We start from the raw sequence: 27,204 nt of genomic DNA, 5'->3' as shown, positions 1-27,204 counted from the left end.
TTTTCAAGTTCGTAGCAAGTTGAAATCACTTCCTAAAAGAAAGCGGGGCAGGGGTGCTGCAGGTGACTAAGCTGGAGGCCTACCCAGGCCCTTCCCTCCCTGCCTGCCCCTCTGCTTGTCAGGCTGCGCCAGGGGACAGCACCAGGAACCCCAGTGGACACCGAGCCCTGTAAGGGTCTGGCTCCTGGACTCAGCCAGCTGCTGACCTTGTCCAGTGCAGTCAGAGCCCATGGGAACCCTCAGCACACCACCCTCCAACTAGCCACCTCGCCACGCTTTGTTGCTTGGTGAGGTGGGGGCCCCGCCTACCCCAGTCAGACCTGAGACCTCAGCCCTGCACACTACAGCCAACTTCCATTCGGCCTGGCACCAACCGGGTGATGGACAAGGACCTTACCACGGGACCTCCCCACCATCCCCACCTGGCTCCAGCCTTGGAGTCACAAAGATCCACACCTGGAAGTTGGAACTCCGGCCCAAGCTGGGGGAGGAAACTTTTCCCTCTGGAGAGCCTGGATGATGCCATCTGCTGGCAGATGAGACCAAAAGATGGGAATGATGGACCCGGGGTGGGGGGAGTCTGTGGGCAGAAGGCCAGGAGCCAGGCCCAGTGGGATTAGACCCAAGGTCCCCTGTGTCCCTGGGCTGGCCATGTGTGCTCGTAGACATGCCTCTGCCTCGCTCAGCTCCACGCCTCCAGCCTCTGTGCCTGCATACTTCCGCTTGGCCATCCTGGAGCCGGAGAACAGAAGCAGCTCATCTGGGAATGGGCAGAGTCTCCTCTGCCCAGAAGAGACCCATGTTGGGGACTCGGGGATCAGATGCATCTGGTGACAGGCACAGAGGCCTTTCTGGGCATGTCAAAAGCAATTCTAGGAGACGGTTTCCCAGGGTCCCGAACCCACCTACAGCACCGACCTCACTTCCAGACACTGGCCTGAGCCAATGGGGCCTGGGAAGGGCCAGCACTGTCATCCTCAGCTCTAACATCTACCTGGCCTGGGCATCAGGATACAGGGGTAGACAAGAGAGGAAAGGTCCCGACTTCCTGGAGCTCTTGTTCTGACAGGGAGACATACAAGAAACAGTCAATCAAAACGCACAGCACATCAAACAGCGCTTTCTGTTTCAGAGCAAAGCAGAGCAGGGACCAAGGGAGAGAAGACTGCCTTAGACAAGTCGACTGCCCGGGACTTCAGCAAAGACCTGCGGGACATGAGGGGGAGTGCAGTTTGGGTGTCTGGGGAAGGAGCCCTTCAGGCAGAGGGGACAGTGAGAGCAAAGGCCCTGGAGCAGGAGCAGTGGCAAGAGCCAGGGCAAGTGAGGCGAAGGCAGGGGTGCCAGGCAGCAGGGTGAGCTGGGTGTGGCAGGACCCCGAGGACCACCTCGCCCTCATCCTCTTCCCTCCTGGCCTCGTGGCTCTGCCTCCCCACCCACCTGGGGACTGAGGGACTGTTACTGTGTCTCCCCAAGCCTCAGTTTCCTTGTGTGTAAAGCAAGGTCACAATTTTTTAATCTTGCTTGAGCTGCCATAACAAAGTACAACAAGTGAGGGGCTTAAACAACAAAAATTTATTCTCACAGTTCTGGAGGCTGGACGTCTGAGGGCAGGGTGTCACAGGGCCCTGCTCCCTCTGAGGGCTCCAGGGGAGGACGTGCCCCGGCCTCTCTCCCAGCTTCTGGGGTTCCTTGGCATGAGGCAGCCCAGCTCCAGTCTTCACAGGCATCTGCCTGGGTGCCTGTCTGTCCCTGTGTCCACGTTTCCCCCTTTTTATAAGGACACCACTCATATTGGATTAGGGCCACCCTGATGATCCCATTTTATTCTGATTACCTCTGGAAAGACCCTAACAAGGTCACATTCTGAGGTACTGGTTGCTGGGGTCCAACATATCTTTTGGAGGGCACACAACTCGGCCCATAACAATAGAAACAAGTCTTGGGCTGCCCCTTCCTCAGGGGCTCCAAGCTGCCAGGGAGCCCAGGGCAGGCAGGGGCAGAGGGGACCATGACAAGTGTGGGGAAGCTTTTCCTGTGCAGGCCCGTCCCTGGGGCAGCGGCAAACATCTGAAAGGCTCTTCAGATGGCTTTGCACCCAGTCCAGCGGCGCCCCACAATGGCAGACCTGCCTGACCAGGGCAGGCACTGGTGTGGGGACCTGATCCATTCCATGGTGCGGGGTGGCCTGCTGAAGCACAGAGGGTGTTGGCAGTGCCAGAGCTGGAAGCCTGGCTAGCCATGGCTCAGCTGGACATGTGGGTGGGGGGCACAGGCTGCGTCACACTGGGAGCCCCTTCATGCCTGGCTGTGGGGTGGTGAGCAGGAAGGGAGAAGGGACGGAGAGGCAGGTTGGGCCCAGTCAAGGTCTACAGCCCACCCGAGCTGTCACTGCACTGAGAAGCCCAAGTCGGGTCAGCTGCCGAGGCGGAGGGAAGCCTGAGTGTCAGCGTTGGACACAGGACCCCCGAATGCCCGGCCCCAGCTGGGGACAGGAGCTCCAGGGTGCTTGCCCAAACAAGGGCCCTGGGGTAGGACAGACTCCACCTGCTCTGTTACCTGAAGCCCAGCCCTTCCTGCCATCCCCCGGCCTCCACGGTCCAGCCCATGTGCACAGCTCCCCGGGGCTCCCACCTGCACCTGGATGAACTCCTGGCTTCCGTCACAGTTCTCAGGAAGCCATGAGCAAAAGGGAAAAGTGGAAGAGCCCTGCACTGGGGTCTGGGCCCCAGGAGCTCCTGGGGGCTCCCGCACAGCAGCTCTGGTCACCCTGTCACAGAGTCAAGGGCCTGGAATGCACTGGCTCACCACAGCCTCAGAGTTTTATTATCAGCATCTCACATTCAAGTACAGAGTCTTATTATGAAGTTTAACTCCCTAGGAGAACGGAAATGGCAGGGGCAGCTGTGTCCCCTCCCTGAGATGGGTCTGCCCGGAACCCATGACCCCCCTGCACAGGTGGAGGCCTGAGAGCCTGCCGAGGCGGCCCGTTGCACATGGATGCCCCCTCACAGGATAGCTCCACGCACAGGACCCCTCGGCACCCACAGAACCACCAGACCCACCCAGCGGCCTGTGCCTCTGCTATGCAGGTTTTCCTCATTCAAATGTGGCCCGTGTCCTCTCCAAGAGCAGGGCTGGTGGTCAGGAACTGGCTACGCCCAGGAGAGGAGGGGCCGCTTTGAAACAGACATCCAGTCTTGTTGTCAGGATCACAGCAAGACTCACTGGCCAGAAGCACGTGTGGGTGTTGAGAGGCACAGCTCTGCGTGTCTGGCTCGCATGGGGGGGGGGCATGCCTGGAGCGTGTGCGTGTCTGAGCACATGTGCACACGTCTATTGCCTGTAACGTGTGCGCGCATGCATGATGGGTGTCACGTGTGCCTTGTGTGAGCTTCTGTGCATGGGCCGGGGGAGGCACGGCACACCTGGGCCTGCCGCACACCTGGCCATGGGCCTCTGTCATTTCCACTGGCACAAGGCTGGACCCCGAGCTTGACATGGGGATGCAAACAGTTCACACACATCAGAGGGCTCTGGCCCTGGGGGACGCTGGCCGAGTCACAGGCAGTACCTGTGACAGGGCCTCCTGGGAGCCCCGGCCACACCCGGGTGGGGGTTAGCTCTGCAGCCTGAACTCGTGGGTGCTGGTCTCCCAGCAAGAGGGGTCCGTGCCCAGCATGCTCCGCTCTGTGAAGGTCACGTGCCCATCTGCATCCACAAGGATGACTGTGTTGGTTCTGAAAGAGAGCATGAAGCCTGTGTTCAGCCTGCTGCCCCTGGACCCCTGCACGCCAGTCAGAGCCCCAAATGGATCAGACCAGAGGTGCAAGGGGCCTTGCTGGGCACTGGCCTGGCTCGAGATGGGTCACAAAGAGCAGCAGCCTCAGTCTCGGCAAGCAGAGGGTCCCCTGTGAGGCATCAGGGCCCTAAGCCGCAGGCCCTGCAGGCCCCTGCCCACAAGTCCTATCACTTCCCCTCTGAAACACCCCCAGGCTGCCCTGCCCACCCTCTGCAGCACGCGCCCTGATTGCCCACCACTCTCAGCAGGGTGGGCCCTGGGCTGACCAGGCACTTCCCTGCTCAGAACCCCCAGGGCTCCCAGCACCACCACCAGGGACTGCCCAGACACCTGCAGTGGCTTCTAGACAGGGTGGAGGTGGGGAGGACCTGGGGAAGGTGGGCTCCTCCAGGGAGAGGAGGGCGCACCAGCAGCCCATCCGTCGTACCTGGTGCCGTAGTCTGGGCAGCGCACACACACAGCCGCGTACTTGCTAAGTATGGGCTGCACGTACTCCCTGCCCTGGTCCTCGATGGCCGGGTCCGGCAGCTGCCTGAAGGACAGAGGAGGGGTCAACACTGGCCGCCCCCCACCTATCCCCGCCAACGCTCAGCCACAGCCCTGCAGTGCCTGAGGAGCCCACCAGCCTCAGAGAGGGGCTGGGGGAACCACAAGGGTCGTTCCGGGCACTTTCCAGGTCAAGGTCTGAGGAGCCCACCAGCCTCAGAGAGGGGCTGGGGGAACCACAAGGGTCGTTCCGGGCACTTTCCAGGTCAAGGCCTTGAACCTCCATCTAGCCTTTCACTCAGGGCTCCATTGTGGGGGTCAGTCCCTGTGCTGGGGCCACCAGGAGCTTCCCAGGGCCCAGGGACACGAGCTCATGGGCTCTGTCCAGTCAGAGCCGTGCAGGCACTGTGGAAGGAGAGTAGCCACCTCTCAGAGCCGGGGGGGCGGCGGGGGTTGGTGTGTGTGTGTGTGTGGCATGGCACTCACGCCTCTTCGTTGTTGAGCACGTCCAGAAGCTGGGCGGCCAGGGCGTCCTTGGGGAGCGCCTGGGCCCGCTCCACGGCCTCCAGGAAAAGCCGCTTTCCAAAGCACAGCTTCCTCCAGGGCGTCTCCAGCAGCGCGTTGCTTAGCCCGTAGGTCCCTGCAGGAGGGGTTGGCTCGGCCAGCATGGGAGGTTGGGGGGGCTATGGCCGGAACTCCACGCACCCGCCCCTTCTCTACATGCGTCCAGGAACTCGCCAGGCCTCGGGGGTGGGTGATCGGAATCAACAGCAGAGAAAGGTCCGTCCATAAGTTGGGGGAACCTGACGTGGGGGTCCACCTGAGAAGGTCAAGGCTGGGAGCACCACAGCCTGAGGCCAGGAGGTGGCCCACCAGGGTCAGCCGGGGTCAGGGAGCCCGCTACCTTGGCAGGCCCAAGGTGTAGGCCAGGTCCCTGGCTGGGGGCGCTGTAAGGGCTTAGAGCAAGTTCCTCAGGACAAGTTCTCAAGAAGAGGCCCAGCCTCAAGGTGGAAAGGCCCCCAGAGCCTCTTCTCAAGAGGCAGCAGGGGCAGCCAACCCGGAGCCATGCGGCCTGAAAAGATGCACCAAGGACAGAGAGCCACCACCCTCTGCTGCTACCGGACTCTGGGCCAAGTCTGACATGACTACTGCCACTTGGCACTGTGGGGCCCATAGTCACGCCGCCAGCCACGGCATCACCGTGCTGCATCCATCAAGCACCTGGCAGCCACATGCAAAGAACAGAGCAGGACTCCCACCGTGCACCACACACAAGAGTCCATTGAAAACGTCTCAAAGACCTGAACATGAGAGCTAAAACCAAGTAGGGGAAAATCTACACAACCTTAGATTAGGAAATGACTTCCTAGATGTGATACCAAAAGCATGAGCAACAACAATAAAAAAACATAAAATCGGACTTCATCAAAATTTAAAATGATATACTTCAAAAGAGACCAACGAGAAAGGGGAAAAACCCACAGGATGGAAGAAAATATTTGCAAATCATGTAACTGATGAGAGACTTGTATTTAGAATATATAAAACAATTCTTACAATTCAATAACAAAAAGACAACCCAATTTAAAAACAAGTATAGGACTTGAATAGACATTTCTCCAAACAAGATACACAAATGACCAACAAGCACATGAAAAGCTGCTCAACGTCATTAACCATCAGGGAAATGCAAATCAAGGCCACAGTGAGACCGCATCATACCCCAGAACAGCTGTGATCAAAAAGTCAGACAGTGACAAGTCTTGGCGAGGATGGGGAGAGACTGGAACCTCATAAGTTGCTGCTGGGAATATAAAATGGCACAGTTGCTTTGGAAAACAGTCTGGCAATTCCTCAAAAGGTTAAATGGTTACCTTATGATCCAGCAACTCCACTCCTAGGTCCACACACGAGAGAAATGAAAACGTTTCCCCACAAAAACATATAACAAACGTTCACAGCAGCATTTTCCACAATAGCCAAAAGGTGGAAAAAACCTTCAGCGGATGATGGATAAACAAAAGGCAGAAAATCCACACAATGGAATATTATTCAGCCATAAAAAGGAATGGAGCCCTCACTCACGCTACAACATGGATGAACCTTGAAAGCATTACATAAAGGGAAAGAAACCAGACACAAAAGGCTACGTATTGCCTGCATCTGTTTATGTAAAATGTGCAGGATGGGCAAATCCACAGAGACAGAAAGGAGACTAGTGGTTTCTAGGGGCCAGGGGCAGTGCCAGTGGGTGTGGTTTCTTGGTGAGGTGATGAAAATGTTCTGGAGTTAGATTTTGGTGATGGTTGCACCACTTTGCAGATAGAGTAAGAACGACTGAAGGCACACTCTAATGAGTGAACTGTATGACATGCGGTTATATCTCAATGGAGCTGTTGTGGTTTTTTTTAAGGGACATGGATCAGGCGCGGCAGGCTCAGGGATGAAATAGGACGGAGTTCAAAATAATTCCTTCCAAGCAGCAATTTAGCAGAAAAGAAGCATCTCTAGTCACAGTTGAGGGCATCACGGGGTGGTTTCCAGATGCTTCCACAAAGGCCACAGAATTGCGGGGGGAGGTCTCTGCATCCTTTTGTGCCTTTTAGCTTCCAATTCTCTCCAGACAGCCAGGGACTCGGTACAGGGGGAAGGCAACCTAACCTGTGGGCAGCCTCACGTGGACCAGGTGAGGCCATGGCCACTACTGGGCACAAGGTACACGAACGGCCGAAAAACAGCCCCAGGAGGGAAATCAGCAGGGACCCAGTCCCTGAAAGTACTGGGGTCCCCACAGGAGCAGCCCCACCCTGTGCCACCCGCCAGAGCAGCCTCACCTGGCGCCAGGGCAACAGGCTCACGCTCCCCCCGGTTTCCATAGTAGCAAATGACATCTCCCTTCTCTGTGCTGCGGACCGGAGGGGAGACAGGGTCAGACGAGAGCCACAGGGCGTCCCCAACCCTCACCGCCTGGCAAGCCCCACAGCCCGGGCCCCAGCACTAGGGTGGCACAATCCGTGCAGGCACCGCTATTGCTGAGCTACCTGCCCCCCACCCCGCCCAGCATCTCTCTGTGTGCCAACATGGGCCTGGCCACACCCCAACTGCCACTTCCCCACGTGGCCCCAGCCTCCTGCAGAGTCCCAGCAACCTGACTCCTGAATCTCACAGCCAGCGCAGGCGCCCTAGACTCGAGGGTCTGCACCTCCCTGGGGGACCTGCTCCTCCCGCCTCTAGGACAGGCCCCTCTGCCCCTGCTCCTGCCCTGCTCCCAGCCATTCTGCCCCACCCCGGGTGGAGAAAGCTCCCGGCCACCATATCCTCTGGCAACAGGGCCCATGGGTGGCATGGACAGCGTCATTGCCCCAGGAGCCGTCTGCCGAGCCCCTTGCAGAACCCAACGTGAGCCTCGCCACCCACTCTGCCCAGCACTCGGCAGTGCCCGACCACCATGGGGCCCAGGGTCTCTGTACCCAGCTGTGCCTGCACTGCCTTCTCCACCGGGGCACCTCTGCCACCAGACCACAGGGCAAGTGAGGTATGGCTCAAAAACGGGCTCCTCAGCCACAAAAGCGGGGAGGAGATGAGACGGAGGGGCCGATCTGGCCCGCGTACACCCCCGGCCCTACTCCAGCTCCCACAGCAGGAGCTGGCGGCCCTCATGCTGCCCCAGCTTGGCTCCCTGAGTCCCCAGGACAGTGGGTCTGGGAAGGGCTCGGCCCTCGGGACGCTCCCTGAGCCCACCAGGTGTAATGTCCACAGAGAGGCTGCCACAGATGCCCCGGCTTCTGCTGCCTGCAGAGCCTGCAACCCAGCCCTGTGCGGCGCCTGGGGGCTGCATCCCCAGCTGATAGACCCACCTTAGGTCGGCCGCTATGAGGTTGAAGCCGTTGTACAGGTGGCCCTCTGTGGAGACCTTCTTCAGGTAGGACAAGCTATCCACGTCTGAGGTCAGAAACTGAGCCACGAGTTCACCTGTGTCAGGGGACACATGCCCATGGCCGGGGCGGTAGGACTGAGCCCCTCTCCCGGGGAGACTGACGGTCCCCCATGGGACAGCCACACCTCAGCGACCCGGCAGCCAAGGAGGCTGGCACCAAGAACTATGATTTTGAAAATTTTTCCTGTTGTGCCCCGACAAGTCCAGCACGAGGGGAAACGTCTTCAGTGCGGACAGTATATGTCCACCAGACGGGCAGTGACAACACGGCAGTCGGGAGCCATGCCATGGCCACAAGTGGGAGCCATATGGCCAGGCCAAGGGTGGCTCCTGGTGTTGCCAGCCAGGGGGCTTCAGGGCCCCTCTTTTCGCCACTCCTCCCGTCCTTCCAGGTGCCCAGGAAGCACCTCCCACTGCCCCGTACCTCGGCCCCGGGCATCCCGATCCAGCCGTGGCTGCAGGTAGTTGGTAAGTGCCGCCAGCTTTCCCCGCGTGTTAATGCCCAGCCACGTGCCGCCTTCCTTGCCTTCCTCCATGTCCAGCCCTGCGGCAACAACAGTGTCACCACCAGCCCAGCAGCCCTTGTGGTGAAACGGGGGCTGGAATTCCGCAGGCTGAGGCAGCCCCTGGGAGCCCCGGCCCCTGCACAACATATCCTGGTGCCTGGGTGGGCATCAGGCTGGGGGCACAGCACCACCTCCGTCGCAGAAATCACGCCAGGCCCCAGCCCCACATCTTGACCAGGTGTAGGGACACCAGCTGTCCTCCCTAGGCAGGACCCAGCCCTCGGTGGGCCCTTCACTAGGAGCCCCGCAGGCTGCAACCCTCCATAACCATGGGCCCTGCCACAGGGCCAGCAAGGCCACTACAGCCCCAGGAGAGTGTCTTCCCAGGCCAGAGGGGCATTTCACTTGACAACTGGAGTGAAAATAGCTAAGTCGGGCATCCCTGGTGGCGCAGTGGTTGAGAGTTCGCCTGCCGATGCAGGGTACACGGGTTCGTGCCCCAGTCCGGGAAGATCCCACATGCCGCGGAGCGGCTGGGCCCATGAGCCATGGCCGCTGAGCCTGCGCGTCCGGAGCCTGTGCTCCGCAACGGGAGAGGCCACAACAGTGAGAGGCCCGCGTACCGCAAAAAAAAAAAAAAAAAGCTAAGTCATTAACATATTATTATTATAACATTAATAAGTTATAATAGTAGAAGAACTAAAAGCTGCAAAGATCTGAAAGAAGCAAAACTGTCCTTATTTGTACAAGATAGGATCGTATGTGAAGAAGACCCAAAAGGATCTACAAGAAAAACCTACTGGAGTAAGTGAATACTTGGCAAGAACTGGAAAATGAAAATTCAATTAATCATTTACAACAGCACTGAAAGATTTTCAAAACACTTAAGAAAACGTTACAGGAAAGACGTGTGTGCTGAGGGATGGACGTCAGGCAGACCTAGTTAAAGGAGGAGCCTTGTTCCTCGCCCGGGAAGCTCACATGGTTAAGAGGACAATTCTCCCAGAGTATGGAGAAGAGGGAGCCTCCTACACCGTTGGTGGGAATGTAAATTGGTGAAGCCACCGTGGAGAACAGTATGGAGGTTCCTGAAAAAAACTAAAAATAGAGCTACCATATGATCCTGCAATCCCACTCCTGGGCGTATACGCAGAGAAAACTAATTCGAAAAGATATATGCACCCCAATGTTCATAGCAGCACTATTCACAATGGCCACGACATAGAAACAACCTAAATGTCCATTGACAGATGAATGGATAAAGAAGATGTAGTACATATATACAGTGGAATGTTACTCAGCTATAAAAAAGAACAAAATAATGTCATTCGCAGCAACATGGATGGAAATTATTGTACTAAGTAAAATAAGTCAGAAAGAGAAAGACAAATATAATATGATATCACTTGTATGTGTCATCTGAAATATGACACAAATGAACATATCTATGAAACAGACTCATAGACATAGAGAACAGACTTGTGGATGCCACGGGGGAGGCGGGTAGGGGAGGGATGGAGTGGGAGTTTGGGATTAGCAGATACAAACTATTACATATAGGATGGATAAACAACAAGGTCCTACTGTACAGCACAGGGAACTATATTCAATATCCTATAATGAACCATAATGGAAAAGAATATACACATATGTATGTATAACTGAATCACTGTGCTGAACAGCAGAAATTAAGACAACCTTGTAAATCAATTGTACTTCAATAAAAAAATAAAACAAAACAAAACAAAAAAAGGATGACAGTTCTCCCCAAATGACCAAGAGGGTGACCATGATCCCAGTGAAGACCCCGTGGGCTGGTGTTTATAGAAATTCATAAGCTGGCCCTGAAGTTCAGGACGTCCACAGCAGTCCCAACAAGCAGCAAAGCCACAGGGCTCACCTCAGCTGGTTCCCAGACTTGCTCAGAGGCTGCAGCACCCGAGACATGTCACTGGGACACAAGAGTCCACAATGGCCCCACACAGATGTGATCAACTGACTTTCAGCCAGTTTGCCGTAGTCATGCACAGGCCAGAGGAGGCCCACTGGTCGGTGCTGCGGGGACAGCGGGAGAGGTGGGCGTGGCTCAGTCCCTGCTTTGCACCGCGCACAAAGTTTAATTTGAGACAAATCACAGACCTAAGCATAAACCCAAATCAGGAGGCTTCCAGAAGCACAAAGAGGAAAATATCTTTACGACCTCATGATAGGCAAAGACTTTGTGGGTAAGACACAAAAAGAACAAGTCACAAAACAGAAGATAAACAGCACTTCATTAAAATAAAATATTCTGCTCACCAAAGGACATCATGAAGAAAATAAGACAGTGACACAATTATCCAGCAAAGGATTCACATCCAGAGCACAGAGGCCTCTGACAAACCAACAACTAGAAAGTGAATGAAGCTTCCACATCTGGCTAAACAACAGAGTCCAGACAAGGAGGATACCACGGTGGAATTTCTGGAGATAAAAACTACAGTGTGTGAGATGAAAAATATGCAGAATGGGATTAAAAGCAAATTAGACACTAAAGAAGAAAAGGTTAGTGAACATGAGTAAAGGATATGGCGATAGAAACCACCTAAAAAGGAGCAGGGACAACAGAGGGCTTTTAAGTGAACCAAGCATAACCGAAGGGCACGACCACTTCAGATAAACTGACACACGTGTGACTGGGGGGCTGCGGAGAGACAGCAGGAGACAGAGGACTTGAAGAAACAGAACCCAGAGGTTCCTGAACACCTAACAAGTCCCCAGCAATGCTGATGTTGCTGTTACAATTCTGTGCACGCTGGGCGATGCCAGACAGAGGGAGAGGGTGGACCTTGGGGTTTCCCAGGTCTGAGCCGGGCGTGATGGCCACGGGTCCACCCAGCACTGCGGTGCAGCAGGGCCACCCCCCCACCTGGCAGGACCTGTATCAACGCACTAGGGGCCGCCTCCAAACCACTGCAAAGGGGGAAGGACTTGAGTGGCTGGGGCTCTCCAGTGGGATGGGCACTGACCAGGGCAGGAAGCATGGAGCCCAGGGGCCAGGACGGCTGAGGGGCCCAGGCAGGCTCACCCTTCATCTGAGCCTTCATGTCCTCATCTACAAAGTGCCCCAGCAGTGCCTCCTGCCTCCCTCCCGAAGGATCAGCTCCTCGCCCTTCACCTCACCCGTCCTGAGCAGCCCCCACTTCAGCCTCCCATGCGTGCCTTGCAGCAGTGACACACACGGCCTGCCCTCTCCCCACGACCCCTTTGTTCTGTCCTAGCCCAGGATGGTCCTGGCCATGCCCACAGGCTCCCCTCGGACCCCCTCCCGTGGCCCAGCAGACCTGCCACTGGACCTCTGGGGGAGCCATGGCCGGCCTGGCTGAAGACCCCACACACATGACCGCTGTGCCCAGAGCTCAGGCAGCGGGGGTCTGCCCGCCAGTCCCACCCCGCACTCCCGAGCAAGCAGGTATCCAAGGTCTCCCGAGCAGCTTCTGGTGAGGCCGAGACCCAGCCTCACCCTCCTGCACTCCCACCCTCCTGCACTCCTACCCTGAGGGCCCCGCTCACAGCTCTCCCCACCTCCTTCCAGACCCCCATTTTGGTCTCCCCACTCCCATCCTCCTCCCACACAGCACCACTGCCCAACCCCAGTCCACACTGGAGGCCTTCGGGGATGCTCCAGATGAGCTTCCAGGCTCCGCAGGCAGAGGGTCCCTGGCCCGGCCGACACCTGTCTGCACGTCCTCCGAGTGGCCCCTGCCTGCAGGGATAGGAGGGATAGCAGGGATAGGAGCTGCTCCCTCCAAGGGGCCCACGGAAGCCACCGGCAGGGCAGGCGGGGTGTGGTCGCCTCCACTCCACCCCATGGGCTCCTCATCGGCTCCCCCAGCCCTGCCAGCCAGGCCTCTGCTCCCCAAACTCAGGCCGCTCTCCCTGGGGCAAGGGGTGCATGTGTGTAACAGAATCACACGCACATACACATGCATGTACACACACATGCGTGCACGCACGACCATGATGCTCCGAGGTGACTGGTCTGAACTCATGCCTCACACGAGACCAACCGCAGCGGATGGTGGCTCCAAATACAACCCCCACCTTCCAGCTGCTTCCCCCGGGGACCCGGGCACGTGAAGCTGAGTGGACGGTGCTGGGTGGACGGCGGGGACACTCACCGCTGAGGACCTCGTTGTTGTTCCCCCAGAAGTCTGCAGCCCTGGAAGGTCGGTGGTAGAACTCGTCCCTGTTGGCGGCCAGGATGAGCCTGAGGAGAGAGCATGGCTGAGGGTCTCGCGTGAATGTGGAAGAGTCACGTGTTTCCTCTCGTTACCAAGACAACGCACCTTGGTAGGCAGCAACGTGGGCAAGTCCCAGAGAGGACGGGAACCTGCTGGGAGGAGGAGATGGGTGGCTGCCGGCTCAGCCCTGCTCGCTCTGCCACCCGGAACAGGGCGCTGGGCGGGCATGTCCTCCTGCCTCCCACCAGCGCTCAGGGACTCCAAGGGCTGCTCCGTCCCGTGCTTTGGGGTGTCTTTGGGAGAGAGCTAGTGAGGACTTCTCTGTGTTTCACTAGTGTTTTGTATTATGAATCAAACAAGTATTTCTTTGGCAATTAGGAAAGACGTTGATGTTTTCAGGGCCCTGGTTTTGAGGTAAGAAAACGAAGTTTTCGGTCAGCTTTGCCATTTAAAATAACTACAGGGGCTTCCCTGGTGGTGCAGTGGTTGAGAGTCCGCCTGCTGATGCAGGGGACATGGGTTCGTGCCCTGGTCCGGGAAGATCCCACATGCCGCAGAGTGGCTGGGCCCGTGAGCCATGGCTGCTGAGCCTGCGCGTCCGGAGCCTGTGCTCCGCAACGGAAGAGGCCACAACAGCGAGAGGCCCGTGTACCGCAAAAAAAAAACAAACAAAAAAAACTACGAACACAGACGGTGACTGAGTGGGCAGGGTCACCCCACAGGGTCCCGTAGACCCCGGGGTCTAAGAGTGGCCGCCGAAGGACCCTCCAAGCACCACAGGCGGGCGCGGCACCTAGGGCCACAGTGGGTCTGAAACCAAGTTCGCTGAGTCAGGGGTTAGATCCTCAGAAGTCTTCAGAAGTACTGTTTGCATCGACTCATTGATTTCATGAATATCGGCTTGTGGTAAAATGTGAATTAACAAAGACACAAAATTGAAGGCAAAACCAGTGCTGGCACCCCAGAGCCCTAGAAGTGTCTCACCTGTGCGCATATGTTACCCCCCACCTGTGCCTCCTACACCACCTCGGCCACAGGCGCTGGCACCGCCAGGGACCACCCTGGAAGCCTCACCACCCTCAGGATGCCCGTCTAGCCTGTGACCTGGCTCTCCCTCCACACAGCTGGCTCTAGGGCTGCACCAGGTCCAGGCGCAGGGGGCAGGGGGTTCAATATCCCTGACACAAGCCGCAGCTGCTCACAGAAGGATCCTCTGCAGCTCCAGCTGCCAGGCCCTGACCCGGACCCCACCCCCTGCCCCTTGCCATGTCTGCCCTGTCCCCCTGTGACCCAGTCCAGAACCCATCCTGGCAGAAGCTGGCTAAGCAGCAGTCAGGAGAAGGACAGCGCAATGCCCCCCACACCCCCGGTGGGGAGACTTGGCTGTGGGGCCTGGGCCCCCCAGAGGGTGCGGTGGCTCCTGTGCCAGGATCAAGCATCCTCCTTCAGGTGCCCAGCGCCCCTCACCTGCCCGCTCACCTGACCCCTGCAGTCGTAGGGGACGGGAGGCTGAGCCCGAACCAGGCCGGTGCTGTGGCTTCTGGTTCCCATTCTTGTGAAGACTCCAGAAAGGAAAACTTAGGGAAAAGAACAAAGCGAAGGAGCAGTGCCTCTGTCCCCTTACTCCAACTGCCCATTTGTAGAAAAGAAGCGAGACGTTTGCTAATTGCTAGGAGCCTGAAGCGCTGGGTTGCTTTCATCAGAGTCGCTGTTTAGCCGAACTGCTGGTGGGCATGATGGTACCACGTGGAGGCTCCAAGAGAGAGGAAGCCCCTCACTCCTCACTTCCAAGTCCAACTGGGCACAGTCATGGAAAGGGTCTGTCACCATTTGAGGGGTGGGTCTGGGCAGTCAGGGGAGGGATCTGCACACCATGGTGGGGGGGGGAGTTTAGCAGCAGTGACGGGTGCACAGGCCAGGGTCCAGTGAAGTGTCCAGTAGTGGCGACCTCCGTGGAAGCCACCCCAAAGGGCAACAGCTGGCCCAGCAGTCCCTCCAGGTGGAGCCAGTAAAAGCATCAGCCTTTGGGTCTAAATGACATTTTGACAAAGAGGGTGGTGACGTGACAGCCATGACAGTGCCATCCTGACGGGAGTATGCTGGTCTTCTATGCAGCCAAACATCTACACAAATGCGGCAGCTTAAAGCAACGCCCACCCATCATCTCGGCCAGGTGCTCAGCCCCGGGATGACACAGGTGCTGGTCAGCAGGGTCTCCGCTGTTGCAGGGGTCAGTTCCTTGAAGCCATGTGACTGGGGCCCCTGGTCTCGCCTGCCGTGCGCCAAGGTCACTCGCTTCCTGGAGGCCGCCCTCAAGCTCTGGCCACGGGCCCCTCCAAGGGCAGCAGCTTACTCCCTGAGGAGGGGCTGGTCGCTCTGCGGGCCGCCCCGATGAGGTCAGGCCGACTCAGGACACCCCCATCCCATGAACTCGGGGTCCCCTGATTCGGGACTTTCATCGTGTTGGCAAAATATGGAGGTTCCAAGTGCTGGGCAACCTCAGACGTGGTGGGGGGTGCGGTGCAGAGGCGGGGATCCCCCAGGGGCAACCCCAGGAGGTTGCGGCACCTGTGGGTGGGCAGGTATGCAGCCTGGAAGGCAGGTCAAACCCAAGGGCGCCTGGGGGATCATGCTGGGCAGTGCCTGGGGGGACATGGCAGTGGGATATGATGGGGGAGGGCTGCCACATCTGGAGGGATGGGTGCCCCAATATGGAGGGCAGTGGGCTGGTGACGTGGGGGTGGGATGCAGGTGAGGGGTCCATGACAGTCACAGCCCAGCCCAACATCAGGCCTGGAGCTGCTCTGCAGAGGCAGTTCACATGTACTCCCGGCCACACTGGGCTGTCTCCCCTCCCTTCCCACACCCACGAGGGCATTTGGCTGAATAGCCCACAGGACACACGCTCTAAATCGGCTGCAGCCCAAGGAGGGGAGAGAGGTTTCAAGAACCCCGCAGGCACGGCAGGGCTGGCACGGCTGGCCTCATCTTTCAGGAACTAATTCTAGGGAGGCCAGAAAACAGGTTCCCGTGAGACTGGAAAGGACAAAGCCAGGAGCGGCACCACCCACAGCATCAGAGTGAGGATGTCCCACTCTGTCCTTCAGGGCAGAGGTGATCTGTGTAGATCAGTGCTTACACACGGCAGGGATGGCCACAGACCCAGATGGAAGAGTCCTCTGCAATCAGCTGACCCTGGAGCATTACTGACACAGGGGTGACCTTAGCTCACAAACACAGATGAAAACAGGTGCGATGTCAAAGGTGCCGGAGCAGGGGACTGTGTGGGTCCCAGGCCCTGGACAGGCTTTGTGGGCAGCGGCGTCCAAGTGGACGGCGGCCCTGGGTCTGGGCCTTTCTGGCTGTGGGGAGAGGACCTAGTCTCAATGATGCATGACGACGAAGCACCACAAAGACCCACTCCACCACCCAACATGAGGACACGGACCAACGCTGCAAGGAGCCTCTGGCACAGCCATCAGAAGACACACGAGGAAATCAACTTGGCGGTTCCGTGTGATCCAGGATTTTCTGATTCTGGGTATATACCCAAAAGGACTGAAAGGAGGGCTGGGACAGGTACTTGTACACTAATGTCCACAGCAGCCGAGAAGCGGGAACAGTACAGGTGTCCGCCGACAGGATGGACGCAGACGCAAAACGTAGTCCATCCACACAAAGGAACATTATTCAGCCTTAAAAAGGAAGGAAATCCTGACACATGTTACAATGTGGATGAACCTTGAGGACATTATGTTGAGTGAAAAAAAGCCAGACACAAAAAGAAAACATATGATGCTACTTCCATGAGGGACTTAGAAGAGCCAAGGTCATAGAGACAAAAAGGAGGGTGGGTGCCAGGGGCTGGGGAGGGGGATGGGGAGTCAGTGTTTGTTGGGGACAGAGTGTCAGTTTGGGAAGATGAGAAAGTTCTGGTGACGGTTACATGACAGTGTGAATGCTTAATGCCGCTGAGCTCTGCGATTAAAAACGGTAAATTTATGTCATGTATACTTAACCACAAACACACACACACACAAAGTACACTTCTTCTTCTGACATCACTGGGTGGGGGGCCGGCAGTGAACACAGTGACGGGCACTGGGGTGGGGGCAGAAGCTGCTGCATTGCCAGCCAGGGCAGTGACAGCTTAGGTGAGAGGGAGCCCAGGTGAGGACAGCCAGGCCTCCTGGCTCTGAGCCTGCCCCCCCAACTCCAGGAGCTGGGGGCCCCTCCTTGGTCTCCCATGGGCCAGGGTCGGCTCACCAGGCTCTCCTCACGGCCCTGCTGCAGTGTCCCTCCTACAGCAGCCCCACCCCCACTCCTCCCGTCCTAGTCCCACATCACACGTGAGAGCTGCCCACCCCAGAGCCGGAAGCCCCTCTCATCCTCCAACGCCATCAGGCTAGGACAACATTTGAGATCAATGCTGAGACCGAGTCCCAGCCCGGGAGCTGTCAGAGGCAGGTCCTGGCAGGACGCAGGCTCCCCTCCCTGTCCCTTCCATTCCTTCTCACTCCCAGGAGAACAGGGGTGACCTCAGGGCTTGGCTGAATCCGTGAGTAAGAACCAAGGCAGCCATGGACTCGGTGGCCATCAGGCCGCGTGTCCTCACTTGTCAGGAGGAAGGAGTGCCACCCTCAGAGCAGGAGGCGACAGCGCCAGTGATCCATCCACCTGTTGCCTCAGCCCCACTCCCGCGCTTCCTGGGGGCTCTGCAGTGGCTGCAGGTCCAGTTCTGTCAGCAGAGGGCGCTGGAGGGACGCTGCAGGGGGAGAGGCTTCTCTCCCAGGCTCTGGGTGCGGCTTCCCCAGCAACAAGCGCCCCAGACAACGGCCAGCGTGAGCGGAGCGGGCAGACTTCCAGCAAGTGCCCAGAGAGCTCCCGGCCGCCCGGTGTGCCACGGCTGTGCCCCCAGCAAGGTCTGGGTCTCAGCCCAAGGATGGAGGACAGGCTCTGCCTCGGGCACCCTGATCCCACAACAGTTTATGTTTCCACGAGTTAGACGTTCCCTGCTCGAATCACTGCTCCGGGGGTCTGTCCCCTGGCTGGACCCCGACTCACACGGCATGCTCTGTCGGGGGCTGTTCAGGGCCAGCTCCCGGCCCCCAGCATGGCCCTGCTGCCCACTCCCCTGCAGGAAAGGGACACTGGGCACCCCTTGTTCCCCGTTCCCCAGCCTGGAATGAGTTACTTCAGCCACACATCAGTAGCACGGAATCCCAGAAGCCAGTTGAAATGTTCCAGATCTTGAGATGATGTAAACTTCTTAGGCAGTTGCAATAGTGGCTCATCTGTGGTTGAGGGTCACATCCCAGCCTCATTCTCCGTGTGGATAAATGTCGGTGGATTCCCATCAGGGTGCCGGGGAATGGAGGGGCGCCGTCCAGAGCCGGGGGTCATAGGGAGGAGAGGAAACCGGACCGTGTGTGGCCCCTCCCTGGCCTCGGCCTCCTGCCTCCTCCAGCTGGTCCCCCAGCTTCCCTGACCCGCCCCCCACACTCTGCCCTCACCACCCAGACTGCTCACTGGCCACAGGCTCCAGCCCCACAAGCCAGGTCTCGCTCCTTGTCACTATGTTCTGTTGCCACCTGATCCCCAGTCAGAGGTGCAGGGCTGTGCTGGACCCACGTCACTCCCCCATCCTGCCCACGTGGCCACCTTCAGCGGCTCAGTCTTAGCATCTCTGCACATCGACTCAGGGTCCCTACCCACACTGAGTGGCCACTGTGGGAGAGGGCAGGGCAGGGCCCGGGCAGCGTGTCCCAGGGCCTGGCCTCTGCCCCCAACCCCGCACATGGAGCCCAAACAGGCACTGAGGATGGCGTGTTCCCAAGGCCGAGCAGGATAGCAGAGGTAGCACAAGGGGGTTACCTGTACGCATTTTTGGAAACGGGGCGAGGATCGAACTTAAAGAAGATGATGCACATGGGTCCCCAAGGGGTGGCTTGGCTCACAAGGGGTAACGAGGTCTGCGGAAGAAGGAAAAATGAGTTGAGTAAATGGCAGACGATAGAACTGCCTCCCAAACCTGCAAAGCTCCCTTGCCCAAATGGAACGGGCTCACGACGCCCAGGCCCTCGCTGGATGAGGAGACTGCGTGTCGGCTGCCCTGACACTCGCCCATCTCTGTAAACACGCTCCTGGGCGCTGGCCAGACATCCCCCTGACGCCTGTGACCTTGTTGGCCCTGGATTGTTGGCAACTGCTTCTGGTTCTGGGGTCTGAAACGGAACCCTTCCCACCTTGGGCTTCACAGGAGGATGATCCCACCACACCGACCCTGGCTTCAAAGCCATGCCAGCATCGTGTGGTGGGTGGGCGGGCGTGGTGGCTCTGGCCACCGTGCAAAGAGAAGCCGAGGAGGGGCCGGAGCCCAAGGCCAGCACCACAGACACAACCGTGGCTCAGAGCCATGCAGTAGCTGCTCAGTGCACGAGGCCCTCGGGCGTCCCACCCTCCTCTCACTCGTGCTCACTGGTCTGGCTGGCGCGGGTGGCAGGGGCAGGGTTCACTCCACTACTTTCCCTGTCAGCCCCCACGGGCCCTGGAGGGACCCCCAGGATTCAGCCCTGTGTTCCTCCAGGCACAGATGTGGTGACAGCCTCAGAGGACCAACTTTTGTGGCTGTGCAGCTGAGGCGCTGCCGCGGTGACGAACACCATCTGCAGCAACCTGGGGCGCTAGGGGACGTGCACCATGTGAGATGGGCTGCCAGCCGCTGCCCCCCCACCCGGGACGCTGGGCCACATGCAGTGCTGACGCAGAAGGGCCCTGTGCAGAAGGGCTCCCCAAGGTGATGGGAACAGGCTGGGTTCCCCCCAGGGCGGCCTGGTAGTGTCCACTGGTGGCCATCATCCCAGGAGTGCCTGATGATCCCAATACTGGTAGGCAGACTGTTGGGACCGACCTCCCTGGTAAAGGTAACTCCAAACGCTTGAAAGAAGGTGAAAAATCTTAAAAGCAACCAAGAGCTGACAAGGTTGTGCAGGATTTAGCCAACATCTCAGAGAACACAGGAACCCAGAGAGGAAAGGGAGCAGAGTACAGCAGCAGTTCCTGCCCCAGGGCACTGGCCCATGGGGCAAACCGGGCTCTGGTGGCCTCAGGGGTGAGGGAGACAGAAGACACAGCCCAGGGCTGCCCCAGGACAGGGACCTAGGGTGGGGGGGTTGTATCCACAGCCACACCAGGGCTGCAGGGAAGGCGCACAGAAGTGGGGGTGGCCCCTGAGAAGCTCCATGTGCAGAGCTAGGCCACACCGGGGGTCCAGGGACTTGGTCTGATGGGTGTTTGCACTGGCAGTGCCCCTGGGCACCAGGCAAACCAAAGTTTTCCTCTTCATCACAGACTTCCGAGAAGTCTCACAAATAATTTCAAGAACAAAAAGCAGTACAATAGAAAGAACCACATAAAACAAAGCACCACAGCAAGAACCAGCAGTAGTCCCCACACGTCCCAGAAACCAGCCACTGAGTGCAGGAGAAAGGAGCTCAGGAATATCTGCAGGGAAAGGACATGATAAAGAGTAAACGGGGGGTCTACCCCAGCACCAGAAAGACCCCTTAGAAACAGCAGCCCCAGTAAGTACCACTTAAAACTTGGCAGAGAATGTTGGAGCAGATTAGGCACAGAGAATGAGAACCACCCAGAACGCAGTGCAGGGTGATGGGAAGCACGCTGGGCATCACAGGGCCTGGTCATCCCACCTGTCCCGTGTAGCTGGCGGGGCTCCCGGCACCTGCCACGTGACCAGAGTCCAGCACAGAAGACACAGGTCCCCCACCCTGAGGGGGCTGGTCTCTCCCAGACACAAGGATGCTCCAGGCAAGGTCAGCCTGTGTCATCTGTGGCAACCAGGCTGGCCAAGGTCAATGGGAGAAGCCCTGCTGAGATCCCACCGCCCCTGGGCCCTCCAGGACAGAGGGCTGCCTCACCAGGAACACACTACTCTGGGCCGTCAAAGGAGGCCAGCATGCCTGCTATCCCCCCCACGCCCAGCCCAGGCTGCATGACCGGCACTGGGTGAGGTCGCCGGCCACCGCTGCTCACAGGCCAGATGCAGAGCCCCCCAACTCAGCTGCAGCACCCCGCCACCCTAGCTGGCCCAGGTGGGTGGCAGACAAGCCCTCCAGAAGGTGGTGGCAAGAAGGGCTCCGTGGTCAGAGGAAGGCTGCCGAGAGGTCTCCGGGCAGCTTGCTGCCAGAGGTGTGGGCGCGGAACCCAGGGCTGCGGCCTCAGTGAAGAGTGAAGACGCGGTCATTGGGAGGGAAGGACCAGAGGAAAGCCAGCCCCTGGGGAGGAGACCATCAGGAACTGCCTTTCTCTCCAATCCCTCACCCCCCACTCGAGCCAGGCCCGCTGCCAACTGGCCCCTCCCCTTCCTGCTTCACTCCCACCACCCCCAGCACCCTCCTTCGCAGGTCCTGTGGGTGCAGGGCCCTTCTCCTATCCTGCCCCCACGCAGGCCGAGCTCCAACACCCTCTTCGGGGCCTGGTGAGTCCTCCCTGACACCGCTGTGACTTTCGGGGCTCCCAGAGCAAGCCCTGGACACACCACTGCCGTCCCACCACTGCACTGCAGCGGGGCACTGACTGGGGCATCCTGCCTGGGGCACTCCGCCGCTGGGAAACGCTCCCCTCCGCTCCCAAGGCTTCCAAGGCCACGGAGTGGGAAGGTGAGGTGGGGGGAGCAGTTCAACAGGTCCCACTGCTCCAGGTAAACTCAGGGCTCCTCCTCACCAGGTGACATCTAAGCCTGTCAGGAGGAAGTCACCCTGAAGAGCACCTGGGCTGGCAGGTGCCGAGGGACGGGGGTCGACCGGGGCAGAAGCGCGCCGGCTTTCTAACGCCATCCCCACCCCGCCCGTCTCCACCTGGAGCCCGGGGTGTCCACACACCCACGTCAGAGCTCTGTGGCTGCTGGGGCTGCCACGAGGGCCAGGTGGCCAGAGGCAGAGGCAGAGCCAGAGGTGGGCAGGAAGGTCCCGGGGCCTGAGGAGGAGCCTCATCCACGGGCCTCAGCGACCACAGGGTGGACGCTGCCTGGAGGTGGGCAAAGTCTGCAGCTTCAAGCGATACAGGAAGCTGTGCCAGCCCAATGGGTGTGGAGGCCGCTAAGGTGACGCGCACACCCCGACAGGTGTGCGGATGGCAGTCGGATGCCACACGCCTGCCCTCTGCAGGTGAGGGGGCTCCCTCCCTCCCCCTCCCTCCCCCTTGCTTGGCCCCATGGCAAGCAGGATGGCAGTGGGGGACCCAGGCCAGGAGAGCAGGGCCCCCACCCGATGGGGCAGGTGATACACTGACCTGGAGGAGGCCAGGCCCCAGTGCCACGGGGCAGGGGAGGGACAGCTGGGGACCCCCTTCCCAGGTCGGGCACATCCTGGGCAGGCTCCTCTCTCACCAAGAGTTCAGGTGGTGCCAGAGGCCACACGGGGGCTCTGGGGGATGGGGGTGCCTACTGGCTGCACTCGGGCTGATAGTGTGGGCACACGTGGGGTCTCCTGACCCCTGTACATGCTCTCAGGATGCCCCGGGCACTGGACCTGCCCATCTGCACCCACTGGCACACGAACGAGCTGCTCCAGCCATGTCATGGAAATGCTCTGCAGCCAGCGTGCTCCTGAGCATCTCTGCTGACCCTCCCCAGGTGCGAGCAGCCCCCAGGAAAGCTCACAGTGGGGCAACCGGCTCTGTCCTGGCCACAGTTCTGGAATCACTGTGCCCATGTGTATCTCGCTGGGGGGCTGCCTTACAACTGCCTCGCATACAGGGGTGCAGCCAGGCCTCAGACGGGCCCCTACGGAAGGAAGACCCCAGACGGTGGCCTGGGCTGAGGGGAAGCCTCATGGGCAGGAGTCTGAGGGGGCCTCCCGGGACCGGAGCATGCAGGCTGTGAGATGGCCGAACATCCTGACAAGTGCCCGGGGTGCCCACGTGGCGTGGCAGTGGGTCCCTGGGCCTGGTGGCGGAGAGAAGCCATCTTTGTCAGCACTAGGGTTGGGGAGCATGTCATCTTGTGCTCACCGCAAGGCCCCGAAGGAAGGGCCCCGCCCATGGCTCCACGTACTCCACAGATGTATGCTCCATCACATGCACAGGACCCCGCCACCCTGTCTTCTTGCCACCTGGCTGTGCAGTTCGTCCACGCCCGGGATAGCGGCGTCCCCCACCCACCTGCTGCTGCCCGGGGCACGTGCGTCTTCTATCCACTCTTGCCATCCAGCTTCCACCCATGCAGAGCAACACAGCGGGGCCCGGCACGCACATTCTGCAAACAGGCTGAGGACCTTTCCGACAGGTATCTTCCGGTCTCCCAGGCAGACACCCGGGAGGCAGAATCACTGGGCAGGAGGTGACGCTCTTAGATGAGCATGCTCGGCCGACTCCCTCCAATGTCTGGTGCACGGGTGTCCAGCACGATGGGACCCGCCACTGCTCCCCCCACCCTTACCGCAGTGGCAGGAGATGCTCAGGTGGTCTGCTGGCATCCCCCAGCAGCCACTGGCACACCGTGCCAGGATCCAGGGCCTCTGTCCCACAGTGCGGTGGCAGTGGGGTGGGGTGGCCCATTCCTCTGCCTGTGCTGCCTCCATCTGAACCCATCTGTCCTTCCACAGCAAGCCCCCCACTTGTACTGCATGGCTCTCGCCCTCCTCATCCCAAAGCAAGAGCCCCTTTCTCTTGATTTCCGTGCGTGGTTGCATTTGGGCTTTGTTCTAGGATGTATCCAGGGTCTGCCTATGTGGGAGGTGTGAACCATGGACCTCCATGCTTCCCAGTAGACAGGCATGCTGTCTGCCACCACCTGGGCCATGCCCTGGACACCCCACCACTCGGCCCCTTGGCCCCTGAGCTTCAGCACATGCTGTGGTATCTGGAAGGTGAGTCTCCCTCTTGGCTTTTCACAGAAGCTTCTAAAACTCCGACTGATCAGGGCACACCAGGCACTGTGGGGCACCCGTGTCCATGAAGTGACACAGATGAGGAAGTCCACAGCCCGGAGCTGGAAGCCAGGCTGTCTGTCCAGAGCAGTGTCCACCTGCCTGAGCAGCGTGGGGCAAAGCGGGACCCCACCCATGAGAGCATACCACTCGGTGCTTGTACGAGGCAAGGAAGAAGCAGGACTCATGCGTGGGTACAGAAGTCAGGGCAGGCCACCTGGCCAGGGGACAATGGAGACCCACAGGGAGACGTCTGGGGGCTAGTGATGGTGTCCACACCCTGATCTGGATGGCGGCTGAATGCTGGGCTCACTCTGCACCGTCCCTGGAGCTGGACATTGCACACTTCCGGTAGGGAAAACAGGATCATCCACCTGGAAAGCTGCCCATGAGGAGAACATGGACAGACCCTGCCCTCCTTCCCCACTGGCTTTGAGTTGCTACTCTGGGTGGGGGGCACTGAGGGGTGAGGCAGGAAGAGCAATTCTCGGGAGACCGGACAAGGCGGATCCAGCCCCAGCTCAGAGCTCTTCAGAACAGGACGGAGCGACCAGGCTGCCCTGAGTTCTGCACAAGGACCCACACACTCAGGTGACCACCGGATGGGGTGGTGGCCTGTGCCCTCAGGGAGCACTTCCCTCTGTCAGACAGAGGGGAGCATGCTGGTCAGAGGCAGCGAGGAACGCGGGGACACATGCGAGCAAGCAGGAACAAAGGGGCCTGGGCCAGCAGGACAGTGAGGCCCCGGGTCCCAGCAATCAGTCTCCTCTGGCTGTTCCTTAGGGCTCTGGGCAGGGGGTGACAGAGCCCTAGAGTCGGTGACCCCACTCCTTACGCCCAGCACCGCACACATGTGGAGGAATGCGGTCAAGGCTAGCCAGCCTGTCCATCTGGCCTTGAGCAGAGGAGCTGGGCACCCCACCCACCCTGCACAGGGCAGAGCAGGACGGCAGGAGCTGCTCTTTACAAGTGACGTGTGACGTCCCCCCAGGCTGCCAGCAGAGGAGGTAAACACATGGGAACACATTGTCGCTGTTCTGGAGCCTGCGCTGAGAAAGCCCTGCCATCCTAATCGTTCCAAGCAGCCCGCCGCCACCCCCCAAACACCGCGCCCTCCTCCCCGCCCACGACCTAGAACTCCACAATCTACGCTCTGTCATCTGGCTGATAAGTAGCATTTCACCATGACATTTTCTACGACGACACTCTTTCCTGAGCTCTTCAAGATGTCTTAGGAGCACTAATTCAGCCTCATACCAAGTATCATTGTCCCTTCAAGGTTCAAAAGGGCAACACAGATGAGGGATACAGTGAGCCACGGCGAGCTCTGGATGCTCCGCACCCCGGCCCCTCCTGGCAGGAACACAGCTTCCCCACAAGGCGGGGGCCAGCCCGGCCTTATGGCGGCCCCTATGGCTCACATGGTGAATAGGGGAGGAAGGGGGCATTCCCACCAGCCCCTCGAAAGAGGGTGGAAGCAAATACTTATAGTAGGCATGGTCCTGAAGACCCAGCAGAGCCGCCCTGAGTACCAGCCAACACCAGGAGGTGCGGGCTGGCCTCTTTACTTTTAAGCATGTATCCATTATTTCTTCAACCTAAAAAAAAAAGTTGAGAGGGAAAAAAAAAAAGGCTTCATCGATACCCTGAAAAGGGAACTCAGTGGTCCAGGGGTGACCTCATTCTCTCAGAGCCCATCACCAAACCCCGAGGTCCAGACCAACAAACTGTCCTGAACACCGGCTGACATGTTGCCAAAGAATGGACCCAGTCCTCACACATCTGGGGTGTCAGTGACGAGTGTGGCCCTATTTGTAGCAGCCCGCCTACCTCCCTGCCCTGGGCAACTGACATCCTCAGAAACAGCAGCATCCACGGACAGGCGAGTGGGACTGGGAGGCGCCTTCTAGAGCAGCAGCCAGCACAGGAATAAGTCCCCACAACACCACATGTGACTACACCCAGGGTAAACATGATCAAAGTGACAGCCCAGAAATGAAAACACAAAGAAAGCGTGAGGCAGTAATACGGCTCAGGGGCTGGGCAGCGGGGCAGAGCTGACAGCCAGTGGCCTGGTCTGAGGGGCCTGCATTCTGCAGACACACCAGTAACACACAGCCACAGGACTGCAGGACACATGCTTTTGAAGTGAATGGTCAGGGGTCCAAGGGGGTGGGAGCACCAGGGCAACACGCTCCGCCCACTGGGAGCCCTGGGAACCTGGAGAGGGGGGAACAGAAGCTCTGCTGTGTCCACCTGCCAACACAGCCACCCTCCTGCAGCCCCACCCCACACGAAAGGTCACCCGACACAGGAAGGTTCTTGGGAGAGGGGCTCAGGAGGAGAGGCCAACCCTGGCTCTTACTGACCTTGGGAACACCATTGGCCCTCAGCCTGAGTTTTCTTTGCTGTGAACGGTGTCTGGCCAACAAACACTTGCCGTGAAAGGCTGCCCAGAAGACTAAGGAACAAGCAGCAAAAAGCGATTCCCAAGAGCTACCAGCTGCAGGCGCCCCTTACAGCACCATTACTGCACAGCTGCCGCATGGAAACAGCAACAGCAAAACATCAGTGGGCAGGTCCGCAGCAGGATGGCAGCGCAGGCCTGGCTGACCATGTGACATCCCCAGTGGAGGACAGACGGGTCTTGAGCCTCAGGGACCAGTCCAAGGCCAGAAGGCCCACGTCAAATCTGTGGCCCAGAGGCCAGCGTGGTAGCTGCTGGGCGGGAAGACGTCTTAAAACCCAGAGGCTACAAGGCCTTGCCCAGCGTGCAGCCCTGCCCAGTCCCCTCCCCTGACGCCCTGGGGGGAAGGTCTGAGTACTGAGCCACCCCAGGAAGACCGTGTCCAGACGCACAGATGACCTGGCACTTGCTGCCTCCCCGGAGAGACATCAGCCGTCACCCGCAGCAGGGCGCAGGGAGGGAGCAGCGTGACTCAGGGCTCTGGGGCCGACAGCCGCGTAGCCCACCCATCGTCGCCCCGCGGTGACCGCGCAGCTCCCGGCCAGCCAGTCTGCCCCACCGAGGGACACCGGCCCTGCCTGCGGGGCCCACGCCCCACCCAGGCGGGGACACTGGAAACGCCTTCCAGGAATGGGAGGGACGCTCCTTCGGCCGGGGTCGGCTTGGTCTCCCCGGACCGGCCGCTGGATTTGCATTCACCGCCTCGAGAAGGGGAAACTGAGGCAGGGCGGGCTGTACGACCGCTTCCGACTCCGCGCCCCACTTCCCCAGACCCGCTTCCCGACTCCGAGCCCCGAGCACCGCGGGGAACGCAACCGGACACCCGCCGCCGGCCACCCG

At 59.2% G+C, this 27,204-nt stretch overlaps 1 protein-coding gene across 3 annotated transcripts; it reads right to left on the bottom strand.

Moving 5' to 3' along the window:
• Positions 1 to 2,726: 2,726 nt before the first annotated feature.
• TANGO2 (transport and golgi organization 2 homolog) lies at positions 2,727 to 27,204 on the bottom strand. 3 transcript variants are annotated; one of them, XM_081252964.1, is made up of 9 exons: positions 26,963 to 27,204; positions 18,826 to 18,923; positions 12,889 to 12,977; positions 8,647 to 8,766; positions 8,143 to 8,257; positions 7,120 to 7,190; positions 4,772 to 4,925; positions 4,227 to 4,331; positions 2,733 to 3,737 (listed from the first exon to the last, which is right to left on the bottom strand). In XM_081252964.1, exons 2-9 carry the CDS (start codon positions 18,879 to 18,881, stop codon positions 3,617 to 3,619), a joined length of 831 nt encoding a protein of 276 aa, XP_081109090.1. In that variant the 5' UTR covers positions 18,882 to 18,923; positions 26,963 to 27,204; the 3' UTR covers positions 2,733 to 3,616. The 3 variants fall into 3 exon arrangements, with proteins under 3 accessions (XP_081109089.1, XP_081109090.1, XP_081109088.1); XM_081252962.1 differs by lacking the exon at positions 26,963 to 27,204 and having other exon boundaries at positions 3,604 to 3,737; positions 4,772 to 5,028; XM_081252963.1 differs by lacking the exons at positions 8,647 to 8,766; positions 26,963 to 27,204 and having other exon boundaries at positions 2,727 to 3,737.

This window comes from Mesoplodon bidens, assembly GCF_964165515.1.
Source record: "Mesoplodon bidens genome assembly, chromosome: 13".
NCBI classification, from domain to species: domain Eukaryota; kingdom Metazoa; phylum Chordata; class Mammalia; order Artiodactyla; family Ziphiidae; genus Mesoplodon; species Mesoplodon bidens.
This window is presented reverse-complemented; position numbering and strand designations above follow the sequence as displayed.

Bases quoted from the DNA above. Each gene is read 5' to 3' on its own strand.
- TANGO2 (XM_081252964.1), bottom strand. From the start codon at position 18,881: ATGTGCATCATCTTCTTTAAGTTCGATCCTCGCCCCGTTTCCAAAAAT. The intron at 7,191-8,142 runs GTGGGTCTATCA...TCCGGTCCGCAG, and splicing joins CTCATAGCGGCCGACCTAAG to CACAGAGAAGGGAGATGTCA. The intron at 4,926-7,119 runs GTGAGGCTGCTC...CCCCTCCTGCAG, and splicing joins GCCTGTTGCCCTGGCGCCAG to GGACCTACGGGCTAAGCAAC.